Source organism: Cydia strobilella, chromosome 9, assembly GCF_947568885.1.
Source record: "Cydia strobilella chromosome 9, ilCydStro3.1, whole genome shotgun sequence".
Classification (NCBI taxonomy): domain Eukaryota; kingdom Metazoa; phylum Arthropoda; class Insecta; order Lepidoptera; family Tortricidae; genus Cydia; species Cydia strobilella.
The window spans coordinates 5615596-5629643 of record NC_086049.1 but is presented as its reverse complement, the minus strand read 5'-3'; the positions used below and the strand labels follow the sequence as shown (position 1 = coordinate 5629643).

Below are 14048 nucleotides of genomic sequence, written 5' to 3'. Positions count from 1 at the left end.
CGCCGTTTGCAAATCGTTCACACGTTACACATCGTGCTTCGTAATGCACCCGAAGAATTAGCGACCCTTCCTCAAATAGGCGCGTTTGACAGATCTAGATTCACCTGAATTTAAAACTTGTGTCAGACATGTTAAACTTGCTTCAAAGTCAATATTACATCGCTTACCCTTTCTCCCTAATCTGGTGCAGCTGCTTCGGCGAAAGCGGATGGGGCTCCAGGCCCGCGTCAAGTGCCGCGGCGTCAAGCTCGTCGCAGGGCGGCGCTACGATGATGTCCGAGGGCCGGTTGCCGGGGCCCGTGAAGCGAGATGATGGGAGGACTGACACAAACAATTACTTTCACGTTCACATGTAATAGGGTTGTTGACACATGTTGAATTGTGTAACTATATCTAGGTAGTTAAATAGATAGAAAATAAGTAATTAATCACAATAAATTGAAAACAAGACCTCAAAGTTTCAAAATTAAGTCTTTTTTAAACATCCAAAACCGTACCATTACGCAAAAAACGGCAAATATTTATTTTCGCACTTAAACTATCGTGAGACATATTTCAAAATATTTATCAGTACGGTTTTTACTCGCTATTATTTTTAGTCGCTTTTGGCGACATGTTTCACGTCACGTCACGTTACACGTCAGTGCACGACGTACAACCGCCGCGGACACTCGTGCCTGAGGATGGATTCCCAAAGAATCCGAAACATGTCGCCAAAAGCGACTAAAAATAATAGTGAGTAAAAACCGTACTGATAAATATTTTGAAATATTTATTTTATTCTGTTTTTAGCATGTTTTTAGTATTTGTTCTTATAGCGGCACAGAAATACATCATCTGTGAAAATTTCAAGTGTCTAGTTATCACTGTTATTGAGATACAGCTTGGTGAGTGTTTCGTCAGTAAAGTGCGGGTGCCAGACTGAGCATCATTTGTGACTTTTGTATTGCTATAAGGCAATGGGTCGAATACAGACATTTGATCGTCAAAACAAACCTGATCGACTGATATCATTAATGAAAATTTGCAAAAAAAAGCAAATACATATTTTAATATTGACGCCTGATGTCTTAAATACCTAAAATAAATAAATGTGGGTGAATCTTTCTAATCGAAAATAGTTATTTGTTATACAAGGGTGCAAAGTTGTATTTTACCCGCGAGTGTAGAATTGAAACACGAGTAAGCGAAAGGATTCTATAGGTGAACCACGAGCGAAGCGAGTGGTTCTAAAATAGAATCCTGAGCGTAGCGAGTGTTTCAACACACGAGAAGTAAAATAAATTTGCGCCCGTGTGTAACACAAAACTTTTCACCTCACTATAGTGAGGAAAGTGCAACATCCACAGGCGTTAGATCATCTTCATCACTGGAATCACTCATTTCTTTACGATATTATAACAGAAAACTCTGGAAGTTGTGTATTTTTACGCGAGTCGGTGAGAAAAGGTTTTAAGTAAAAAAATTGTTGACATTGTTGACATTTCTGATGTATGAAATGTCAACGATGCGTTTTGAAATTGCATCGACTCAACTTGTGCGTTCAGAATTATATTTAACATCATTATAAAAAAACAAACGTTTCTTATGGAATTTTAAGGTTTACGACTTAAAATCATTAAATAAAGCTAAATTTGGTATTTTTTATTAGATTCTCAAACCATTTATTTAATGATAATTAATATCGAACGAGCCATTATCATGAGCGTTTTAAGTTTTGTTATCTGTCAAGCTACTTAAACACGCTCCATCCAAGGTCAAATTACTTTCCCCACTAGTGGATAAAACGCGTTTTTCCCCGCTTGTATTGAAGGATAAACGACAACTTTCCGAGCTAGTGAGGGGAAAAATACATTTTCGGTATGAGGCAGAACCGTCGGCGTCGCGTTATTAGGCCGGTCCGCACAGTTCAAAATGTATGAGAAATCTACATTAATTCTCACATTAGAGATTTTTTGAGATGTGATTACCTATGTTACAAATAATATATTTTGAAAAAAATCTCCACAAAATATGTCAATTTGTTTTTATAAATCCAAATTATTACTAAAATAGAGAAATAAACCAAAACATCAATCCCCACACTAGAGATTTTCTAATATGCTGTTCTCAGGCATATACTCATTAAGTATTTATATTTTCTTCCAGCTTGGCACAGAAACCTGCCCCCAATAACTTTCTTTATTAAATTTTTTTTTTTACATAAAAATAACAACTAATGTGTACATAAAAATTACATGTTAATTAAGCTCTTTATATTTACTATATTCTACAAAAAAATCTCTAACGTAAATGAATCCGTTTAATTACTATTAACCATTTTTGTTTAGAATTTTTTTTCGTTGCTTATAGAAAATGGACACTCGACTTTTGTTTCACCTTCATAAATCTCTTACTCATGTTAGTGTAATAACAAAAAAAACTCACGTATATGTAATATTGTATGGAATACAACCATAATTATTACGACGTCCAAGCTATTTAAATTACCCACGCAGGCACTAACTGACGGGTACTGATTCACTGTAGAGAACGTTTGATCGACTTCCATATCTCCGTCTCACTTCAATGTTCGCGGTAGACGATCGGTCCGCTTGAACTGCCGAGAGTTCGCGATGCGGTCGACCGTTAATTCTCCCATGACTAACTTACCCAGTTTCATCGGTACGCGTAACGATTGTTTACGCATGTTTAATTTTGATTGCGCGCTTACTTAACACACCTCAGGCAAAGCTCCGATAAAACGCGCAATGCATACATTGCGGCATATATCTCACGTATGTCAGCTATGAGGCTATGACATAGCAATGACAGACAGTGGCAGTTAGTGCCAAATTAGAATACACTTTTTTACCAACCATAAAGTTTAGTGCAAAGAGAATTTTAAACTCCTTAGTGAAAACCTCACGGTTTGTGCGAAATTGAGCGTTAAGCTATGCTATGCTAATAAAGATGATGGTGTGATTTACGGAAATTAATAATAGATATAGTTTATTTTATTGTATAATACATTCCCGTTTCATTTACACCCAATATTATATCTTTTTCCGTAATCAAATGCGTTTAAAATTACTGTAACCGTCTGTGTAGTGTACCATAATATACGCGATGGTTTGTCCTCCGGGCCCAAAATCGATGATCCCCTTTGATTATTTATTTTAAATGAACGTCAAAATCCAGACAGGAAATTTGATTTTGACATTTATGGCTACTGCCGTAGCAGTCGACAGCAATGTCGCGCTTCAATATTGCTGCAGTCGACTGCATTGCTGCAGAAAACGTGAAAAAGGTCATTCAATTCAATGGGTAGTAGGGTTATGAGATGAAATGACGCAATAATGAAACTTAAGTTAATCAACAATATTATATTAAATCATTATTACATACTATTTTACTCGCAAAAAGGTTTACTACCAACATACTTCTTGGTGCCCAAATGAAATAAATAGTACATTTCGATGCTAGTGCGGAAAGTATGTCATTACTTCACGAGTACCGAGATAGGTATCTTGGTAAGACTCGGGACGAGTGTAGAATGACATTTCCGCACGTGTATCGAACGACGTTTTTTAACACAGTTGCGAAAAAATAATAAAAACAACAAGTGAGGAATAAAAACAACAAGTAAGAAATAAAAACTTGGAAACTTAAAACGCCGCTTAGTAAGAAAAAACGCCTCTTTTTTGACAGGCGTTTCGGCAGCTATTCCTTTAAAGTGATATTTTCCAGAATGAACAATAAATGGGCTACATTGTCCATTTTTTTATTTAGTGCAAATCGCCACACTATAATTGTAACAGGGAAAATTGTCACAAAAAATTACATAACATTTAAATTTTTTGTAAACAACTCATTTTTTTTTTGTATGGAAAGGTCTAATAATTTTATCAAAAATGAATTCCTCGTTCCTAAATTATACGAAAATGATATTTAAGAACAGGAAGAAATATAGCATAGATTGGACTTGGGGAGCCGACCCTTTCACCCCCCTTTTGGGGGGCGTTACGATCTCGTGGCTACCGGGCTGAATCAGTTTTATTTGCCCTAAGGAACAATCAATCGTGCCAAGCGGCATCGCCTGAGACAAAAGTGCATACTCAATGCGCTTACTTACCACTATAATTTAATAATCAAATTAATGGGCCCTGGAGGGAAATTCTCTGAAAACCTTAAGTTAGCTCATTTTACTTAAAGGAGACATTCTTTTATTTTTAAAAAGAAACTAAATTGCATTCAAAGGTTTTTATTTTTATTTTTCAATTTTGCTCGTCTAAAAATATTCTTGAGTACTAAATATTCGATTTTATGGAAATTTTGTACGACAGACGAGTGTAAGACCTAATGTTTCTTGAAGAAATGTTATCATTAACATTAACTGTATCGACGTGGTATCGACTAGTAGAATAAAATAGGGAGTGTTTATTGTTTGGAATTTTTAGTCGGTTCGATTCCCAGGCGAGACAAGCGAATTTCAAAAAACCTTTAAATGCAGTTTTGTTTCTTTTTAAAAATAAAATGAGCTAACTTAAGGTTTTAAGGCACTTTCCCTTCAGGGCCCATAAAAAAATTCCACACTGTATATTAAGAGCACGTCTTATTCTCAACTGTTAGACCTTAGACTAATATAACTTGATCCCAAGTTTCCTTACAATTATACGTAATCGAGGGCCAGGTTCATACTGGTTTCATGTCGCGATGCGCTCGCTGACAAATACCAAGCGGTAAGAATTGCTGACATTTGCGTCTTTTCACTCTCACAGCTCCCGCTACTAAAAGCATCGGATGACAGGATCGTTGAAAAGGGACAAACATATCGTTTGACGTTCATAACGTTACTCTTCTCGTGAATTGTCAAAAATTAAAATTCGAAATTAGCTTTATAATTTGTCCGGGCGGCTATTCGAAGTATAACTAAGTGGACGGTCCTTACTAACCAGTAAGATTCAGATCAAGCATAATAGATAGTTGTAAGACTTCAAGGGTCTATTTATATCTGACACAGCATCCAGTATTCTAAACGTTTTGTGAATAGATATAAAAATTTGACAGCTATCGTTTTTCATATAAAGACAGACACTTAATTCATTGAACTATTGAACCTTAACGCAATGCCATAAGCCATAAGGTATACTTTCCTAATATACCTTGAGGCTAATTCGAACTTTGTTATTAAAGATATATATTTTTTTATTTGCGTGTGCGTTTCGCTCGTACTAGTTAAAATATGTTTTGGAGCGAGCGAGACGGTCGGGCGAATGATAACAAAATGATATATTATTAACATCTTAAATAAAGTTCGGATTGGCCTCTGTGAATGCCTGGAAATACCGCATACTTTTTAATTTTTTTATGCTGGAAATTGATTTAATTATCGAGAGAAAAATGAATACGTTATTCTTCCATAACTTGTGCAGTTACTGGCAAAAAACTAGAAATGTCCATTAATTGTGCAGAACATTATTTGCTGTTTGTTTCCAAAATCTTGCTGCTATTCTACAAATATAGTAGTGACTCGGGAGATTTTTAAACATGATCGATACAACTACTTCATAACCACCATAGTAAACTTTTCTCTCGGTGTGGGAGTTCCTCGGTCATGAAAAACTTACAAAATAATAATTTGTTTCAATAAATCTATAATTTACATTATTGTCGAGAGATATTCTGACCGTGTAGTCGTATAAGCTACATAACCCATTCTACGAAAAATATCTTATGTGGGAATTATTGTTTAAGTAGTATCAAAGATTTAAAAAAAAGTTTTATTTCTCAAAAACGGGAACTGATATCAAGTTGTTACTTTACAGACGGGTATTCAATATGATATAGAATTCACCCATGTAGAAAAATTTGAGTGTGCATTTAATGTAACTTAAACTTTATATTGACTCCACTATATGCGATTGAGATTAAGGTGGGTCCAAATCTAGCCAATACGCCACGAGTGCGCACCCATGTTTGCTATAGTTTGCGAATTGCACTAATTAGGCGCGTTATCTGAAGATTCTGAAGCAAATATGCGTGCGCACTTGCGCCGAAATCGCCTGCTGCGAATGCTGATAACGACCCCCGGTGCTTAACGGCGTTGCTGGTTTTAGACGGCACACAGTGGGCTGGATGGCTCGAAAAGAGGACATTCGCACTTTTTTCAGAAAATCATTTTTTGAAAAATGCTATCCAATAGAGAATTATATGAGGAACAATAAATGTGGTATACATTTTTGCGAAATAAGGCATATTGACAGCAGAAAAAAACAAAGTCTGTTTTTTTGTATGGGACCCAAAAATAGGTATCTTGTTTCTCAGAAACTGTTAGAGGTCCCGTCTTCTACCTTTCAAGACTTTGTTTTTCTACTTTTATAGAGTAAGAAACGATAAGCAGATTTTCTATTCAGGTGCTGTTTTTTTTTTTTAGTCCAGTAAAAGTTAACACATTTTCGATTTTTTCGTTTATGTCTTTTTTGGGATGCCACAATATTTTTTGATAGTTTAATTCTATAATATTAATAACAAGTTACAGATGCGACGATTTTTACTTTTTTTTTTGGGAAACAGTTGATTTTGGTTCAAATTTGTTGTTAGTTATTTACAACTCAATCATTTTATGGAAGACGAAATAGTGAGTATTCTTTTATCTTGAAACAATTATTATTCGCAAAAACAAAATGAATCATAAAATGTTAATTATATTTTACAATATGGTCAAATAAGACTCATTTAAAATAACGATTTAACTAATAGGCCACCACTTAATTATTGCATAAACGTATATCTTATAATGTCTTTAGTTAAAGATTATTGTATTGTAAATGCGTGTTAATTTACTACAATTGTTTAACTGATAAACAATATGCATAATACTTAATTTAGAAGAGTTCAGTTAACTAATGATGTCATTGCTAATGCCCCTCGATGCTCATCGCTAATTGATGAGATTATCACCATGTAGCGATGCTCTTATTAATTAGTGATTTACACTATTAGGTAGTAGTTTCTTACCTAACATTAATGAGTTTTAAACAAGTTTGGGAACAAATCAAATTATTTTATTAAATATTTTGATTTGTTTTTTTTAAGTAGTCACACTACTATATATAAATTAAAAACTGTAATAGATGTCATGTGTCTAGGGGTTCATGGCGTTAGCCGCGATAGCTAAAGACGCCGGTTCGAATCCGGCCTTCACCACTGGAGGGCTTCGTCACTTTTTCTTTAATATATGACATCTATTACAGTTTTTAATTTATATATAGTAGTGTGACTACTTAAAAAAACAAATCAAAATATTTAATAAAATAATTTGATTTGTTCCCAAACTTGTTCATAGATGGCAGCACCAGTCTCTCTCGCTACAACGTAAATCCGTAAGGAGTTCGTTTGGGAGGTGCAAGCGCGCACTGCTTGCCCTTAGAGCTGGTCAAAGACGCCTAGTCTTACTAAGATGACATATAGTCGAGAAATTCGGACGGGCACCGCCGTGGCGGGGTGGCCTAGGGGTTCATGGCGTTAGCCGCGATAGCTAAAGACGCCGGTTCGAATCCGGCCTTCACCACTGGAGGGCTTCGTCACTTTTTCTTTAATATATGACATCTATTACAGTTTTTAATTAATGAGTTTTATATTAAGGGTGAACCCAAGATTACGTTTCACTTAAGTGGGGATAAGCTAAAATTATAATAAAAGGGTGATATACTTAACACATAAATTAGTTTCTCGAAAACAATACTCGGTTATCGTTTCTCAGTTAGTACGGAATTGACTATACTAATAATAATGGAAAGTCTTGTTAACAATATTGATTTGTTTAACGTGTTGAATAATATTGGATCTTTATCGGACAATACAAAGTTATATGGATACTTGAAGGTGACATTAAACTTATCTGAAGAACAAGAACAGTTATATGTGAAGTTTTGTCAAAGGTACTGCTCAAATATCCAAAGAAGATGGAGAAAGTCTAATCGCATTCGTGGCGATTTTATGAAGAATAACAGGGAATGGCTAAGCAGGGCCATATGTTGGCCAAAAGATGATTTGTCGGTGGCCGAAAACTTTCAAGAGGATGATGATGACAATGACGCTGAAAATGTTCCACCAAATAAAAACATTGTGGAATCTTCACGGAAAACTTTTGAAGACCTTTCGACGAGACAGAAGAGAAGACGATTAGAGCGGATAAGCAAATCCTTATCGCCCGAAGAAGTGAGTGCAGCTAACTGTAAACAATTAAAGCAGGGTGGCCACGCGAGTTTAAACAAGATTATTGATTATTTGCTGCATCACCCAGAAGACATAAAAAATGTAGATGACTACATACACAAACAAAAAATGAATAAGTTACTATCACCAGAGAAAGCTTTAGCCTTAATGACTTCATTGAAACTTACTAAGTGGCAGTATATTAATTTACGTGATGTAGCGAGTGACCAAGGAGTAAATTTATATCCATCATATTTTGCCATTCAGAACGAAAAACAAATGTGCTACCCTTCGAATGAAAATGTTGTTATAACTGAAGATGGTGCCAGAATAAAATTACAAGCTTTATTAGATTTAACTGCCAAAAGGCTTTTGAAGGCGATTGGAGGTGAATACGAAAACAAAGTTTTGAAGCTGCAGAGTAAATGGGGTTTTGATGGAGCTTCTGCACAAAGCAACTACAAAATGAAAACGCAAAGTGAATTTGATGTGTCAAGCGTTTTTATGGCTAGTTTAGTACCACTTAAGTTAACATGTGATGGTGAAACTGTATGGGAGAATGATAGACCATCATCAACTGGGTTTTGTCGTCCAATTATGTTTCAGTTTACAAAGGAAACAAAAAGCATGGTTGAAAAATATAAATCCGAAACACAGGCGGAAATAGATGCCCTTGTGTATACTGAAATTACTGAATCTTCTACGAAAGTAGAACACGAGCTTCACTTGACAATGATTGATGGGAAAATTTCTTCATATCTGTCAGAAACTTCAACAGCTTCATGTGATATTTGCCGTGCTAAACCAACGGAAATTAATAAAATTGATGATTTAAGTAAAAAAATTATCAGAGAGGATATGTTACAATATGGGTTGTCGTCATTACATGCCTGGATTAGGTGTATGGAATACTTACTTCATATAGGTAATTTAACTTTTTTATTATAAACGTATTTTTTGTTTTACACTCTTTACTTTGAGTCATTTGGTAATAACATTATTTTTTTTAGCTTACAGATTGCAATTCAAGAAATGGACCGCAGCAAAAGAGAACAAGATTTTGAAGGAACAAGCGAAGAAACGGATTCAAGACGAATTTAAATCTGAACTGGGATTACTAATTGATGTCGTTAAGCAAGGAGCTGGAACAACAAACGATGGTAACACTGCCAGACGCTTCTTCTCCAACCCTGAAATCACAGCCCGTATTACGGGAATCGATGTCAATGTGATTCAACGATTTCATGTAATTTTGCAAGTGATTGCTTCTGGAGAACATGTAAATATAACAAAATTTTCTGACTATTGTCGTGAAACTGCAGTTTTGTGTACAAGTGAAGAGTTATACGCGTGGTATTATATGCCATCTAGCGTACACAAGCTTTTAATACATGGGGCTGACATAATTAAGCATTTCGGCATGTTACCAATTGGAAAATTATCAGAAGAAGCATCAGAAGCGAGGAACAAAGATTTTCGCAATGTGAGAGAACACCATGCTAGAAAATGTAGCAGAACCATGACGAATGAAGATATTTTGCACAACTTTCTTATATCTTCTGATCCACAAATAACTCTTCTAAGGCCACGACTAACTAAGAAAGCTAAAAAACTCTCACCCGAAGCTTTAGAATTACTAATTATAGAAAATAATACGAGCGACGACCATGAATATAATCTTTTTGAAATGTTAGAAAATACCAATGAATAACTTTTTCACTAAGTGTAGTAATTTTTGTATTTAGGTATATGTATTTTTTTAAGAAATGTTATTTATGTATCGTAATTATTATACCATAACCATATTACTTTTTGTTGTTTATTGTTTATTTTAAATGACATGTCTATTGTAAAACATTAGATTATTTCTTTTTAGTTGTATGAAAAATGTAAAAATGTACTTAGGATTTTTTTATAACTTAATAAACGTTACATATACTATGTGTTATTATCATTTTTACTTTTAACTATCGAAATATAATGTAAAAACCCAAAAAAGACATAAACGAAAAAATCGAAAATGTGTTAACTTTTACTGGACTAAAAAAAAAACAGCACCTGAATAGAAAATCTGCTTATCGTTTTTTACTCTATAAAAGTAGAAAAACAAAGTCTTAAAAGGTAGAAGACGGGACCTCTAATAGTTTCTGAGAAATAAGATACCTATTTTTGGGTCCCATACAAAAAAACAGACTTTATTTTTTTCTGCTGTCAATATGCCTTATTTCGCAAAAATGTATACCACATTTATTGTTCCTCATATAATTCTCTATTGGATAGCATTTTTCAAAAAATGATTTTCTGAAAAAAGTGCGAATGTCCTCTTTTCGAGCCATCCAGCCCATCGTGCGGCAGTCCTACCACTGGTTAGTCCGTCATCCCTCATCGTTCCCACGGACCAGGTGGCATACGTAAACGCATTTCCCCGAAGTTAAAAAAAAGATAGGCAATCGCGCATGTTAGCTGAAAGCGCATCCCTTGGACAAACTTGTATGACGCCGCACCAACACCTAAATATAATAGGTTCATTTGAACTTCAATACGATTACTTTCCAATTTATTTAAAATAAATAGATTTAGGCATGATTTAGGCATATTGTTTTTTTAATAACAATGGAAAGGGACAACCCTTATTCATAACATTACATTAATACATTCAATCCACATTGTTTCAGCTAGTATATCAATGACAAACATACATATTATGTATGTATTTCTCAGGCCATATGAACCATCCCTAATGTTTTCAAACATCATATATTATGTGTATCATATATCATAAAATTAACTCGTACCATTGCATATTTAATTTAATGCTATAAATAAATTCCTTGACATACATTTTTATTTTATTGAATATAAAAATCTTTTTGTGTAAAAGACAGCCATGGGAAAGTATGAGTCCCCCTATTTATTAGGGTTCCGTATCCAAAGAGTAAAAACGGGACCCTATTACTAAGACTCCACTGTCCGTCTGTCTGTCTATCTATATTACACCAGGCTGTATCTTTTGAACCGTGATAGCTAGACAGTTGAAATTTTCACTGATGATGTATTTCTGTTGCTGCTATAACAACAAATACTAAAAACAGAATGAAATAAATATTTAAGTGGGGCTCCCATACAACAAACGTGATTTTTTTGCCGTTATTTGCGTAATGGTACGGAACCTTTCGTGCGCGAGTCCGACTTGCACTTGGCCGGTTTTTAATATTAAAACAGAAGCTTACCAATGTTTCATTATATTTGGACCACATGTGGTGTGTAATTTCAAACATGTGTTTGAAACCTCCACTTGATCAGTTGATCAGAATATGCCATTCAAAAAGTGATTTTATGGTTAAAGCCACATGATTCATATTCACATATTGAGCAACTTTCATGAAACAGTGCTATGTTTCATATAAGTTATAAAATATCTCAAATAACTTAATACAAGAGTGTTTATGTTTTATTCATTGGACAGTTTTCCACTGTGAATATGCATATATACCATAATAATGTGGAATCTAAATAATTTGTATTGATTTATTACATAATGTATGTGGAATCTACATATTTTGTATTTATTAATTAAAGAAATGTTATCTAACTACCTTTATTAATAAAAACTAAAAAATAAATAAATCTAAAACTTTGCTTTAATCTCTTCTTCCTCAGTTCCTCATGGCTGAGGGTCGCGGGCACATGATGTCGTTACTTTGTGCACGAAGGCTCTCCATTCTGCAAGATTTTCCGCCTTCCTGATTTAATACATCAGTTTAAATGATTGATTGGCGGATTTCAAATATTGGTCTAATTCCCTCCAAACTCAGTATGTAATGCATGCCGCGGGGGCCAACTGGGTATGGGAGGCCCAAGATCAAGAGAGGTGGAAGATTCTGGAAGAGGCCTATACCTCATAAGAGGGTTCTGGTGTGATTTTTTCATATACTAGACTAAGTTTTGCAAATAAGTTTATATTCATATTTTTTTACCCAGAAATAAGGCTTTTTTATTTTTATTAAGTATGTAATATGTTCTAACCAGATGGAACTTCCAACTGGCATCATATGAGTTGGTAGTAGTGAAAGTATTGAAGTATCTCAGTAATTGAGAACACTGTATAGGCTGACAGATTTTTCTCAGCAAAAGAAACAGGCATTGTCTGTGAGGCTGGATACATTATAATTTTTAGAATGCTGAGGTGAGACCATTTTATGGCACTTTCTCTTCTTTATTTTTTTCTGTTATGTATAATTTTCTATTTCTATTCCAATTGCCATACAGCATTATATTTACCATATTACTTCAAATTATGTTTGTACTGTTTTTCTCAAAAATAGTAACAAGAGAATTAAATAAGAAATGGATTAGATGGCAAGCAAGCACAACAGAAATTGATAAAATAAATGTATATATGTTAATTATTGTTTAGTAGGTGCTATTACTACAAATCAGTGTACATAAATATTACAATAAAACAAAAACTGTCATAAAATTAGCTTCCAAAGAGACTAGCGCTGAAGTGGAAGGGCTGCACCCTACTTATATGATCCGTGATCTATGTATATAAGTATGTATATTGTTGTCTTGTACCCTTAGTACAAGCTTTGCTTAGATTGGGGATAGGTCGATCTGTGTAAGATTATCCCAAATATTAGGCCCAAATTACTTGAGAAGAGAACCCTTTTCTTGCTATAACAAAACAAAAACAACTGATAAGCAGTGCTCACCAATAGGAAAGGTTTTCCAATGGTACAAGAAGTCTTCAGCCACTTGCTTGATGTTGTTGACAAGCTGCTCCACCTCAGGTGGAGCCCCGACCAGTTGCACGTCGAAGCGGAGCGGCTCCCGCTCCGGCGGCGGGGTCTCCAGCAGCAGCGAGTTGGGCCGTGAGGCCCGCTCCGCGTCCGCCATGCCTCCGATCACTATCACCACTAGCTTATCAGAACACACACTTCACCACTCATAGCTCAATCGTGTAATGAGCCCCAGTGGGCGGAGAACTCGCTTGACCGAACTCATTGTTTCATTACAATTTTATTTGATTAATTCAACATGACATGATCTATAGCGCATCGCAGCTGACGGTTTATTTCCGTCGGGCAATCTGATACGGGGAGGTCGTCTGTGGTTGTTTTATTTGTTTTGGTCACAAATAGGTTTGGGATAAAAGAAAAAGCGAGAGACGACGACAATCAAACGACGGAACGACAGTCCCCAACCCCAATCCAATCTTTTGACGTGCGTGACAGCTTGTTTTTTCTTTCTAACTTGGCATGAACTTGGCAAATGGCATGCGGTCGGCGGTTATAGCCAACATTAAACTATAGTTTGTCAAAGGACTGTCTCATTTCAAACATAGACAGAGAATCATACTATCTTTGTCTTACACTAGTACTAGCACCCAAAGAAAAGGATGAGTATAGTATTTTTTCTTATTTATAATTTGGTTTGACCAAATATAGTTGGTCAAGCAAATCTTGTCAGTAGAAAAAGACGCAAAATTCAAATTTTCTATGGGACGATGTCCCTTCGCGCCTACATTTTTTTAAATTTGCCGCCTTTTTCTACTGACAAGATTTGCTTGACCAACTATATATAACCAATCGATTTGTTTGAACGCGAACGCGAGTGTGGAGCCGTTTCGCTGACTAGCGAACTTGACTCCACACTCGCGTTCGCGGCTTCGCGCCGCGATTTGCGCACGAGTGTGGAGTGCCCTTTAGCCCGCTCCATACTACGGGGCGCGAAGCCGCGTTTCGCGCACGAGTGTGGAGGGTTTTTGAAATGGTTTTTTTTTTTCATTAATAAATTTTCACATTAACTTTATTTTTAACTTTGTATGAATAAATATGGAATAAATA

At 35.3% G+C, this 14048-nt stretch overlaps 1 protein-coding gene across 1 annotated transcript in view; it reads right to left on the bottom strand.

Annotated features, from left to right (window-relative positions):
• Positions 1-13402, bottom strand: part of LOC134744125 (uncharacterized) — a 58628-nt gene extending 45226 nt beyond the window's left edge. Inside the window, exons 1-2 of the mRNA XM_063677819.1 lie at positions 12915-13402; positions 168-321 (exon numbers count right to left, since the gene is read on the bottom strand). Coding sequence (XP_063533889.1) covers positions 168-321; positions 12915-13098 — 338 coding nt within the window. The 5' untranslated portion in view covers positions 13099-13402. The remainder of the gene's footprint in view (positions 1-167; positions 322-12914) is intronic.
• Positions 13403-14048: the final 646 nt, after the last annotated feature.